The sequence below is a fragment of the Sinocyclocheilus grahami genome, unplaced genomic scaffold (assembly GCF_001515645.1).
Source record: "Sinocyclocheilus grahami isolate Dianchi unplaced genomic scaffold, SAMN03320097.WGS_v1.1 scaffold31.1, whole genome shotgun sequence".
Lineage (NCBI taxonomy): Eukaryota > Metazoa > Chordata > Actinopteri > Cypriniformes > Cyprinidae > Sinocyclocheilus > Sinocyclocheilus grahami.
The window spans coordinates 1,683,035-1,696,244 of record NW_015505210.1 but is presented as its reverse complement, the minus strand read 5'-3'; the positions used below and the strand labels follow the sequence as shown (position 1 = coordinate 1,696,244).

Sequence of the window (13,210 nt, the reverse complement as noted above, 5' to 3'; positions counted from 1 at the left end):
AACAACCAAGCATTTTTTAGAGTGCAATATTACAACTTAAATTATTTAGAAACTGGAATAGTTTAATCTTTAGAACTACTATAATCTACTAAACTACTTCCTATTAATCTAAAATTGTATATTAGGCACTAGACAAGGTATTTTAATATCTTTAAATAAATACCTCATAACAAAATAAACACCTAGATTCAGGCGTGTAATTTTACAATGATTACATCAGCTTTGCGATTTACACAATGACAGATCATTTCTACTCTAGACCAAAAAGCTAGATTAAGTTTTTATAAGATGACTTTATAACACTCGGCAAAGCTTTAAACTTTGAAGCTTTATTGTATAATTGTATTATCATCATAGATTACTGCAAATCTGTTGCACATCATTTCTTGGAGTACAAAAAGTATCAGAACCCCTCAACCAGTGTTGAATTAAGCCCAGACATTTTAATCATCTCTTTGTAACATTTACAATCTAAATCAAACAAAAGACACAAAACCGTAAGCAGCATCATAAAATTTATTAAAAAAGACAAATACAAAAATCAATACAGAAATATTTTTTATTAACAAACAAGATTTCAGATTGTCACGTATCTGTAAAGCAGCACATTTTGTTCCACTCTTCAACACGTCTGGAATGAAAACATTCAAGTTTTAAACCAGGGGCGACTAATGCGGTTTAACCACCTGGATGTTTTAACTTGACTGGCACTGGTCCATAAATAATCATACAGAGATCCAAGCTATGGAGGTATTCCTCAAATCCACCTCTGGATGAAACTCAAGACAAACGGGTGACATTCCACCACACCTTTAAGTCTTCAGTGGAGAAAATCATGTAAACGTGCATTAGATCTCCTTTTAATAAACGTGAGCTAGTTTTATATTCTATAAAAAGGCACAGGTTTTAAATAAACCAAATCTGACACGTAAACTTACAGCCTGGAAAGGCCAATGTACAAAAATGAACTTAAATCAGACCTTTGGTTTTATATTGATACAGTACAAGATTCAAAAAATATTCACCATAGATTTGTAAATAATGTTAAATTAATGATAAGAAAGGCCAGCACCCATTTATCACTCATCAGAAGGTCTAAGGCACAAATGCAAACTAGTTATTGGCAGTTAACAAGAGTGCAAACAGATAGTACCAGATAAAAAGAAAATGCATAATTAGTAATTAAATAAATATAAAACACCATCCCCATATAAATAACCCTCTGCTTACAACAGCAGTGGCCACAAAACCCTCCCGACACTTCTTTCACCCTACAAAGAAGACTGGTCTCCATTTCTGGCAACCAGTCAATAATAATAATAATAATAATAATAATGAGTCATTGTGGAACGTGAGCATGTCCAGATATTTATCCAAAGAGAACAAACACACACAACATTTAACACACACAAAAAAAATATTACGTAAGAGGAAGCACTTCAAAGATGTGAGATTCAAAATGACTCCAGTGAATCTCAAATCTCAGCACATGTTCTGTAAAATATCGCATCCAGTTTGGTTTCCGTCACACAGTATCTTCAACCTATCGCAACTTTCTCCTCCTGAGGTATCCGCCGCGCTGGGCCTTGTTCATGCGCAGACCCAGGCAGAGGACCAGCTTGATGGGGGCCACAACAGTGGTCACCCAGCCCTGTGGGACACAAGTTTAGGGTGACACCATGGTCAATGAATGTGTAAAACACTGCTGGATGAGACATACCATGACGGCGTGAGGGAAATAGCCGTTGGTCTGGTCTTGCAGTCCCACAGTGGTCAGTTCAGCAGCTACGTAGCGTTCAGGGGTGGGCTTGTCCAGGGTGGGCTTCCTGATCTTCGTCATCTTGGTAGCCACAAAGAAAGGCAGCACACTCTGGTAGAGACAGAAAGATTTGATGTAATTCACTAAAAAGGCACTTTAGGCTGGCTGAATCTTTATAATTCTCATCTGATAGATCTAAACAAAAACCTTAAGAGTCAATAAGAAAAAAAACATAAATTTTATTAATGAATTAATACAGTTCTTGTTACTATTTTTAATGGTTTTGAAAGAAGTCTCTTACACTCACCAAGGCTGCATTTAATTAATAAACAATTCAGTAAAAATTTTTATATTTGGTAAATAGTTATAGTCACTGTCACATGATCCTTCAGAAATCCTTCTAATATCCTTATTTGGTGCTCAAGAAACATTTTATTATTATTAATGTGTTGAAAACAGTTGTGCTGCTTAATATTTTTTGCTGATAACAGTCATACATTTTATTCAGGGTTCTTTGATAAATAGAAAAAGTCCAAAAGAACATTAAACATTATTTTAATAATATACATTTCTTTACTGTCACTGTTGATAAATTTAATGGATCCTAGCAACAACAAAAAAAAAAAGTAAATAAAATAATAATAATAATAAAAATAAAACATTACTGACCCATCACACACAATCATTTCTATTTTAATGCTGGTTCTCTTACCTGGATGATGATCCCTTTGCACTTGTACTCTGCTTGAAGGCCACGTGAGAAGAAGTCCACAAAAGCCTATAGAAAGATGACAAGTAAAAATCAAAACCTTAAAAAATAAAAGCAAACTAAAACCAATTGATTTCAAAATGCAACCAGTGAATTAATGCATCACAACATTATAGTGCACAGTATAAAGTACTGTGTTAGTAAATTTATACTAATAAATAAATTTAGTAAATAAATTTATTTTTTATTCTGTTTAAGTAATCGCTTTAAATTAAAAATAAATAAATATCCAATGTGGACTGGAACAAATAAATAAAAATTACATTTATACAATTTTAAAACAACGGTATGACCAACTTAACTTTAGATTGTTTAATATAAACAACTTTAAAAAGTTTTCTGAAACAATTATGACCACTGATATCTCTGAAGAATGTTGTGAAGACACTCGCCTTGGTGGAGGAGTAGATGGTCAGCATTGGGACGGGGAACATGCCACTGGCAGAGGAGATATTGAGGATGACACCCTTAGCTCTGCAATGAAAAAGCAAACTTTATTTCAAATAATCACGTTTGACATTTACATCAAATAGGGTATATTTCCAGCTGTGGAAACCTGAAAGCCGCCGTCACCCACTGTACTTCATTTCAACACACATCTAATGATGGTCGCCATGTGTGTTGCCATGGCACCAGCTTTCTCATGCAGTACCCCTGCAGCTGCAGTAGAGTGCTGGGGAGTGCAGAGGGATGGACCTATTTGTACAAACTTTGCCCAGCTCCATTATTGGCCCCAGAGTTGCACGTGACTCAGCAGTAGCCAATGGGATCAGTGCATTGTTGTTTTTCAATTTCACACAAAGAGTGGGGGGAACAGGAGGGGAGCAACACTCAGGAGGAAAAACTGGTTTTAAAAGCTGCACTGAATTCCTTTTTAGTGACAGCGGCTGTTTTAGAAATTCCAGTAAGATGCTGGAAGGATGTTTTTATATCAAACACCAGGACTTACCTTGCCTCCATTCTGGGCAGCACCAGACGAGTCATCTGGAGAGAGAAAACGGGACACAAAAACGAGTTCTCGCATGCTCACAAATGACTTGACAACATTAAAAATCTGAAACACTAATATATCACTCCTGCATTAGAAAGAAAGAGAGTGAGGGAGAGAGAGAGAGAGAGAGAATGCGTGGGTGGTGAACACGGGGAGCGTTGGTGGAGATCAGCAAAACACAGTGAGAGAGAACAGGTACAACAGTAGGAGGAGTACATCAAAGCAGTTGCAGTACTTCTACATTTTTTTATTTGAATTTTCAAAATTAAGAATTCCGAAACCCTTCAACAGCCCAATATGTTGTTTGTGTCTACTTACTTGGCACACTGAGGTGATGTTGACATTTATCATGGTGGTGATGAACTGCGAAAACAAATTAAAAGGCGAATATTTCTTAACGATAATGGCTACTAATAATTAAACCTTCCTTCTCAAACAAAGAATTTACTCACATTTTCCAAATCAGGGATGTGGAGGAAGAATTCAGGGTATGAATACGAGATACCCACATTGTTCACTATGAATCAAGAGACAAAAATAGACAATCAGATGTGGTTGAATATGATTGAGATGGGTATCTGAAATATGCATGTTCTTAAAAAAATCACCACTAGGTGGCGATAAGGCATCAGGAATGAGACGTGAGCTCTAAACTACACAGAAAAAAACTCGATTACAATTTCAGGTGAACAAAACAAAAAAACACCACCACCTCTCTGAGAAGATGAGGCCAAATAAAAGAGGTTTAAAAGCAACACGGAAAGGGAATCGAGATCGGAAGTTGTGTGCATGTCCGCTTTCCGACAAATTTGAGTTTTGGGTTGCTTTCAAGATGTAACAAAGGCCCAAAGTAAAAGAAACTTACCAAGGACTCCAATCTCCAGTCCAGCGAGACCCTTTTCGATTTTAGGATATATATCAGCCTGACCGTAGTCCACTGCGATGGTTTTTGTTTCCACATTATATGCGCTTTCTGTAATTAAGAGACATAAAAAACGCTTAATGCAAAGAAACAATGCAAACCCCCCTGAATACTACTGAAACGGTCATCGTTCCAGCTGCAGACCTAATATTGGCATTGGAGAACTCTGTCCAAGAGCAGGCATCCCTGCTATTGCTACTGTTCTAAAAATAACTTCTCTGGGACTTTGCCCATTGCACCAAAACACAGATTTCTGGCCAGCAGGAGGCGCTGTGTACCAAAGAAAGGCTGTCAGAGGAACTTCCTACATCTCCCCTCCCTTCTCTGCTTGTTTGAGGTGCCTGCAGCAATTAGAATTTATTGTCCAAAGGCTCATTTGTCTAAACACTGTTCCAATGAGTTATGAGAGGAAAATTCCTCTCAGGTCTCGCTGCAAGAATTATTATTTTTTTTTTTGTCCAGGGGGCTTGTGGGATACTGCTCTCTGTGACTTCTAACACCCCAAATGGAAGATGATCGATGCAAATGTGAGGTTTGAGAACCAGATTTGGCAAATTACATTCTGGTTCGTGACTAGCCATAACCTCCCCCTCCCACCCATTCTGTGTTGCCAGCACAACTGTGGTACTGGCAGACTGGGATTCTCCCCCCCCCCCTCTCCAACCTCAACAGTTAAGCGCCTGCATTTAAGACAGCTTTAAAGTTGATTATAATAACATTTTATACTAATAAAAACAACTGTTTGCATACACTGTCAGGAATCATAAGCTTCATGTGGGTTTGAGTGGAATGGGGGCTTTCAAGAGCTGACCATTGGCGAGTTAAGAAACTCTGTATTGTTATTTAATTATTCAGTGCACACACTGAGGCCAAATAAGTACAAGAAAACTCCCATTCACAATATCATGGCCTGTCACACTTCATTCACACCAAAATGAAATGCATAAAAATTTTTTTTTTTTTTTTTTTTTTTTAAAGTCAGTCAAAAACACCTTAACTTCAAAGGAAGGGGAGGAAATAATAATAATTATTATTATTACTGTTATTATTATTACTTCATATAAAATATAAAATCACAGTTGTGACCGTCAACTAAAATATTAAATCATTTGCAGTAGTTAAAATAAAGCTGAAATAAAATAGATTAAAAAGTAGAAAAATAAGAATACCAAAAAGCACATAAAATTACGAAAACTTAAAAAAAAAACAAAGCTACCGTATTGTCCCGAATATAAGACGATGTTTTTTCTTGGAAATACATCTGAAAAAACACGGTCGTCTTATATTCAGGGTCTAGACCAGGGTTCCTCAAATCTTGCCCTGGAGGGCCAATGCGCTGCAGAGTTTAGCTCCAACCCTAATCAAATTCACCTACCTGTGATTTTCTAATGATCCCAAAGACATTGATTAGCATGCTCTGGTGTGTTTGATTAGGGTTAGAGCTAAACTCTGCAGGAAAGTGGATCTCGTGGTCAAGATTTGTGGATCCCTGGTCTAGACTTTGACATGTCAATAATACACCCACAACAATAGGTGGCGCCAAACATGCATAAAACGAGTGTGCCATGAAATACTAATGTAATGTAATATAATGCGTGTTGTAAAGATCGCGAGTAAAAACAAAAGAGAAAGAAGACCTTACAGCTGCATGAGTCGTGACTGTCACGTTAGCCTGATGGGACCAACTCTACTTCTACTGTTAATAAGATTTTGGTAGGCTACTATTAGATAGATAGCCTAAATGTCCTAATTCAGATGGGCTACCTGTTTTTTTTAATGGTATCAAAAAGTGTATATTTTTTAAATGTGATTGTTGGTACATTTTACCAGTCTTTAACATACTTTCAAAACAAAAATGAAAATAGGAAAAATATTCAATACGAAAATAATTGAAGACAAAATGTGTTTTGCTGAGAAAAAAATAGATTTGGTTTTTAAAAAGCCTTTTTCCAAAAGGTACATCTGGAAAAAGGGGGGTCGTCTTATATTCGGGCCAATACGGTAATTCAAAATATTAGTACATAATATAATAGTATATAAATAGTACTTCCACTCAATAACACCAAATACAATACACGTTAATTATATTATATTTAAGATATGTATTCATAGCACATAAAGGGATGAAGCAGAAACTGCTTTCAAACTGAAACCCCTCAATGATGCCTCAAATGAATGATCGTGGCAGTTGTGACTAATGTGATTGTACAGTAAACGAGTCATAGTGGTTGTGATCCTTCACACGTCTTATTGGTCTAACGGTGGATGTTTGGCCATACAGCACTTATGGGACCAGTGACCGACTGAAGGCACAGACTGAAGAACCTTCATGTTACACATACATCATTGGAGCAATTATCTAGCATCTAAAGAATTCACATTTACTGGAACAGGAAAGGCAAACAGTGTTTCGGCCCTATTCTGAGAAGTTTCGTGCATGACTCCTGGAGCTCTCTGTTGACCTTTGACTGCACTCCTGCCAGCCTGCATCAGCTCTCTGCCCAGTCAGTGAACCAAGGCCCCCACTCTGCCTCTCAGGCCAGGGCTAAAAATAAATCCCATTTCATTAACATCAGGAGGACTGTCTGTCATTCACAGAGATGAGCACTGCGGTTTGCTAACACACAGATGGCCGAACACTGACCGAGAGACTTTGCCACGTCGTCAAGCTTCTCCTGTGAACGGCTGATGAGCATCATAGAGAATCCTCGTCGAGCAAGCTGAGAGAGAGAGAGAGAAGATAGTTTGAATCACCTTATTTATGACAAAGAGAAACAAACAATACAAAGCATTTGTGTTGATAATTGCCATGAAAACATCTCCTAAAAGTAGTTCATGTCACCTTCTTTGGCTATTTTCATGGTAAAAACCATACTTGAGTTACTATTAGAATTTAAAATGGAACATTTGACAAATTTTTTCCTCAATTCTAAAACTAAATGTGGATTAACTTGATTTCAACTGTATGAGAGTGGTGGAAATATTAGAATATAATATTTGACAGACAATGAGCTACGACAAAACTTGATATTTGCAGCCTTAAGTCTTTAATTTTTGTGAAGATAGTCTCGCCTAAGGTTAATATGTAAAAACAACTAGAATCAAGCTAGAAGTTAGTTGATTTCACTGAAAAGTGTAAACATTGTGCCATTTTCAAAACGTTTTCTGAATTCTGACCAGCATAGCAACAGTGCCTCAATCAATAGTGTGTGTTTAGGGGCGGGGCTATTTGTTTGACCAATAACAAATGAGGGGAGTGTCTGAGGGGGAAACCTGTTTGAAAACAGTAATTATTTTTTCACAATTGTGGATTACTCACTTTTAACTGAAAAAGCTAAAGATGAAGCTGAATGTTAACTTTGCGAGTGAGCAGTGATATGAAAGAACGGCCTTTAACTGTACGAGTTATGTGAGGTAACAGGTCTTTTTCTACCAGCAGTCAACTAGTCACCCTCCTTCTCATGGCCTCAGAGTGAAACCTCTGTCTTGTGATGAGTCACTGTGCTTTCCGTGGAGCGAAGAGATAAATAAGAAGAGAAACCCTTACCTCCTCCGCATAGGATTTCCCAATCCCATCCGTGGCTCCCGTCACAACTGGAAAAAGGAGAAAGAAAGAGACTGGATCAGTGTTTGCGGCAGCTTAATTACTAATTTTTCTCACACATACACACAGAAAAAAAATAATAATAAAAATAAACTTGTCAAAAAGCTAATTTCAGGCAAAGAGGTACTCGGATAGACCAGGTTCAAATCAAAACAATCCTACACCTGCTAAACTGCCATCTAAGGGACGATAAAATTGAAGGGTGTCATTTTAATTAATGTTAAAATACTACATAAAAACTGTTCCAAGTAGCAATTTGTAGGTTGATTTCCCTGAAATGTGTAGCACTGACATTTTCAAAACTTGTTTTGAACCAGCTCAACATGGTAACACTGGCTCAAGTAATGGGCCTAAGGCAGAGCTATCAGTTCAACCAATGGCAGACGAGTGCAATCTTAATAATTTACTTCAGCCTTATTTCACACAACGCACAGGATCTTTCTTAAAACTACAGTGTACAATTTTTTGGTTGAAATACGCTTAGCCTAATAAGTGAGGGCAACAATAAACATGCCATTTCTAGGTTGATGTCCTCAAAAAAAAGGTAAACATTTCCTTTACGTGGCATTTTGAAAGCATTTGTTGTTTGAGAATCACGACAACCTCAACATGGCAACAGACACATTGGCTTTTAGAAAACTAGCCATTTCTAGGATGTTTTCTTCAAAAAGTGTAAACACTGTGACTAAGGCATTTAAAAAAAAATTTTTTTTGCATTTAACAATTCTGACCAACAACACTGGCTCAACCAATGATGTTAGTTGAGGGCGTGGCTATCAGATGTTTGAAAACCGTAATTTTTGTCATTCCATTTAGTGATGCTAGCGGCACAGAATGACACCCTTCACATTTATGACTATTCGTTAAAATGGAATAGTTAAAATGATCGTTTAAACCATAAATTCCGCCCAGAAGTCTGAATTTATTAATTGATTTTATAATGAATTTTCCATTAACAAGAATTTTTATTTTTACTTCAATAGTACTTCACTTTGACCTAAAAACAGCCTGTAGTCGGACCAGATATGGACTACAAAATATTGCTAATGAACTCAAACACTACAACACTCAGAGGTCCATCTGAATGTCCCATGATGCTCTTGTTTTACAAACAGGCACAGGAACAGAAAAGGCGAGCATTAAGACACAATGTGTGATCATAGCTGATCAAAGTGTGGCATGGGCAGTGGTCATTCGCAAGAACAGGGCTGTGGGGGAGATATGACGTCTGTAGAGCACGACAGCACATGCAGGAGGGGTGAGGAGGGATCCTGGGTGCTGCTAAAAATAGAAACCAGAGGGAGAAGGGGGGGTGGAGGGGGTAATGGGAGACTGCGCAAAGTCAGATGTGGGTAGAAAGTGAGAGAGCACGACAACGGTTGTGAGAGCACTGGATGGAAAGAGACAACGAACAAAAGACAAAGTGATTCACCAGCTCCTTTTCCAATTCATCCAAAGAATGAAGCGCATCCTGGTTTGTCTCAATGGAACAAACTACATTAAAGAAATAGCTGACCTGGTTGTCAACATTCTTCAAAATATTATCTTTTGTGATTCATAGAAGTAATTAATTCAGGTTCTGAACAACATGAGGGCGAGTAAATGTCAATACTCATTTTTGGGTGAACTATGCCCTGAATAACAGCAAAGAGCTTGTGAGGATATGGCGGAAGAACAAAACTCATATTATGGACATCAAAAACACTGTACTTCCTTAGTTCGAGAAAAACATACAAATTTAGTCACAAATCCAAATGTAAGAACACAACCGCAAATTCTGCTCTTAAAAGTATTCTTAGAAACATTCCTCTAACAAAGGAGCATTTAAAAAGCAAAGGTCACCAAAAATGAGACAATTAGTCACGCATGGGGTTGCATTTCACAAAAGGTGGCAGGCGTCTCACATTTGGCTGGGGCCATCGATCCAGTTATAAATCAACAACCATCAAAACTTGACACAAAATCCAAGACTAATCAACATCTAGATTACTTAGATATCCGAGGAGCATTCGGGGGACGAGACCGTTCATAAACGCACCGCCGCCTGTCAAAACCCAAGACTATCCCACAGAAACGCTTTAATCTGTGACAAACCATGAAAATGCATGCAAGCGGCTATATTATGAAAGCCACTGATGCTTGACACTTCTGTGAGCATGAGTATTTTGTTAGCATGAACATAATTAGCAAGCTTAAAAACAAATGTATAAAAATAAGCCCAGAAAAGCACCCTTTGCAAGCGAAATGGCACGAGCAGTCGTGCTGTGGTACGTTCACGAACAGTACGTTCAGAAATACGGAGCCACACAGGTGCACTGGCCCTCCTCAGACTCAATATTCCAGCGCTAAAAAAAGCAGCCGAGTGAGTAAAAATAGCTGCCTCGTCTGGAACAGCCGCAGCACTTGAATACCAACAAGATGCTGCCCGCTCACCCTCAATCTCTCTCTCTCTCTCTCTCTCTCTCTCTCTGCATCCCCCAGCAACCCAGCTCATTGTAGAGCCTTGGGGGGGAAAAAAAGCTGACCGGTTCTTATGGAACAGGGATTTTATGCTTGCAGAGGAGGACAATCGTGAAGGAAAACCGTGCTTACGGACTCAAAAAAAGCATCGGAGGCCAGTGTAGCGTAATTAAAAAGGGGGTTGATTCAGCTGTCCACATTCAGACCGCTACTGTATGCAATCTGTCGCATCACTCTCTCTCTCCCTCCATGAATGAACCGTTCCCGTTCTTGGCTCTGTAGCACTGCAGAACACTAACACCTCCGCCCACTTCCCCCAAAGCAGCATCATGCTTTAAATAGCACAAGCCAGTCACATGGCCAGCAGGAGAAACTACACACCAGAGCAGTCAGCACCCAAAATAGCATCTATACTCGATAAAGGTGGATTGAAGAAGAAAAAAAAACTGGGGGTGAGTGGGTGCAATATCAGAAATAGCAGCAAAAAGTCACATGCGTGCCAAAAATATAAAATAAAAGAGGTGAAAAATCAATAGATCTCCTCGCAACCATCTCCTTCTTGCAAAAAAATTAATTAGAAAAGAAAAGGGCAGAAATAATTCTGAACATCTAAACAGAGCTGGTATATTTGTGGACGCCGAAGCGTAGGTAGATGCTTTTTTTCCCTCCTAGCGAGAAAACGCACTGCCGTTAAATTTGTGCAAAAGTAACACCTGTCACGGACGACTGAGGTAAAAGTACTGTATGAGAAGAGTGTCTTATTCAGGACACTAGAGATAGTTCACATTTTTATTCAAGGCACGTAGCCTATATTGTGCTTAATATCAGCGCATTGTAAAAAGAAAACTAAAACATGATCTAAACGGTTCAAATGTGCAAATAGTGCTTTTTTTTTGGTAGAGACGGAATTTAAATATTAGCCAATGAGATCAAATTCTCATTGTTCAGAGAGCAAGTCTCTTATTGTGCTTGATATTTGCACATTGGAAAAACGAAATAAAGAATGGAAATGGTTAGGGATGCACGATATATCGGCCACCATATCGGTATCGGCCGATAAATGCTCATTTTTTCTGTTATCGGTATCGGCCTGATAAGAAAATTTGGCCGATATCTTAAAGCCGATAAATAATGCATTATTTCCTTCAGAGACACTTCAGATGCGCGCTGTTCGTTTGCAGCCTTTTGTGCAATTGTACATTGTAATATTGTGTTTATTTGATGTATATCTGATTTATCTCATATAGAATGCGTTTGGTTAAGTTAAAAGAGCGCTTCAGTTTACCGGTGATCGTCTTTAGCTCAGCGCACGCAGCTCAAACAGCAGTGCACAACATTAATAACTATGATTGGGAATGTTGTGTATATAACATTCTAATGAGAACATTATTATAATAAAACGTTGTGAATTCTTTGGGTTTAGTTGCCGTGTTTCAGCGCGTTGTTATGGGAAGAGCGCATCCACAACAGGATCACACATTCTGACTATAGCATGCAATAACTGCGTCATTTGTCATTTCATATATAAGTTGTAATATTATGTTTATGTTGTATTAATATTAATCTCAGGATGCATTTCCTTGAGTTAAATAAGCTGCCAGCAAAACGCTTCAGTTTACCGTGTTCATTCAGCTCTTCAGCTTCAGCTTGAGCTGCAGCTCAATGGCTGCTATTTAAAACAGTGGTATTAATTTGTTACTTTTTCAAAATCATTGATATATTATTAATAACAACAACCACTTGTATTTTTCTCTTATTATTTTCATCAACAATATGGTTTAGTAATTAAAATCATTTAATTATTGTCCGTGCAGAGGCTATTCCGTTTTATTGATCTATGGCGCATTCATTTTGATTCTTTACATGTGTAATGATGTCCAGTGACTTGTTTGCATTATTTTATTTATTTGTAAGACTTTTTTATGACTAAATTTGGTAATGGGAGAGTAAAAATATTTTTAAAACGTACACCGTTCAAACTAGGCTGCTTATGTTGAAGTGTTTGGGATGTGGCTTTTAATGATGAGACCTTTTTTGTAATCAGGCTCTCAAAAAGTATATAACAATTTGGATATAGATTTATCGGCCAACATATCGGTTATCGGCTTTCAAAAATAAAGAATACCGGTTATCGGTATCGGCCAAAATTTTCATATCGGTGCATCCCTAGAATTTTTGGTTAAATTTAATTTTTGGTCAAAGAGATGCAATTAAGCATACTAGAGGCCTTTCACGTTTTTTTTTTTTGCATGGAGCACACTGTGCTTGATATTAGCACATTGCAAAATCAAAATAAATAAATAAAACAGGAAAATGCAATCTAAACAGTTAAAATGAGTGCAAATAGTGCCTTCTCTGGTTGAAACCAAACTATAATTTTGGCCAAAGAGATTTAATATGCTACACGCCGCGCACGATAGCAGGTCGGAATGGGACGTGACTTGTAAGTGTAACGTTAAACGCCAGATGGAAGATTTCCTTTTCTAGGAAATAAATAAATAAATGGAGCCGAGTCGTGACAGAGAAGTGAAAAGGGAGGGTGGGGCCTCGCAGAGGGCGAACAAACAGAATTCGGGAGGGGGGTTCTTAATGATGGAGACTGAGGGGATGAGCAAGAGATGGAGGATGGAGATAAGCATAGACAGACACACACACAGAGAGAGAGAGAGAGAGAGAGAGAGAGAGGGGGGGGGGGGGGGGGGGGG

The 13,210-nt window shown here is 38.1% G+C and overlaps 1 protein-coding gene across 2 annotated transcripts in view; it reads right to left on the bottom strand.

Annotated features, from left to right (window-relative positions):
- Positions 1–543: 543 nt before the first annotated feature.
- Positions 544–13,210, bottom strand: part of hsd17b12a (hydroxysteroid (17-beta) dehydrogenase 12a) — a 17,216-nt gene continuing 4,549 nt past the window's right edge. For both annotated transcript variants that reach the window (XM_016260366.1, XM_016260374.1), the window contains exons 2-11: positions 7,989–8,035; positions 7,086–7,161; positions 4,385–4,492; positions 3,972–4,036; positions 3,838–3,882; positions 3,478–3,512; positions 2,921–3,002; positions 2,472–2,537; positions 1,721–1,870; positions 544–1,651 (exon numbers count right to left, since the gene is read on the bottom strand). In XM_016260366.1, coding sequence (XP_016115852.1) covers positions 1,544–1,651; positions 1,721–1,870; positions 2,472–2,537; positions 2,921–3,002; positions 3,478–3,512; positions 3,838–3,882; positions 3,972–4,036; positions 4,385–4,492; positions 7,086–7,161; positions 7,989–8,035 — 782 coding nt within the window. In that variant the 3' untranslated portion in view covers positions 544–1,543. The remainder of the gene's footprint in view (positions 1,652–1,720; positions 1,871–2,471; positions 2,538–2,920; positions 3,003–3,477; positions 3,513–3,837; positions 3,883–3,971; positions 4,037–4,384; positions 4,493–7,085; positions 7,162–7,988; positions 8,036–13,210) is intronic.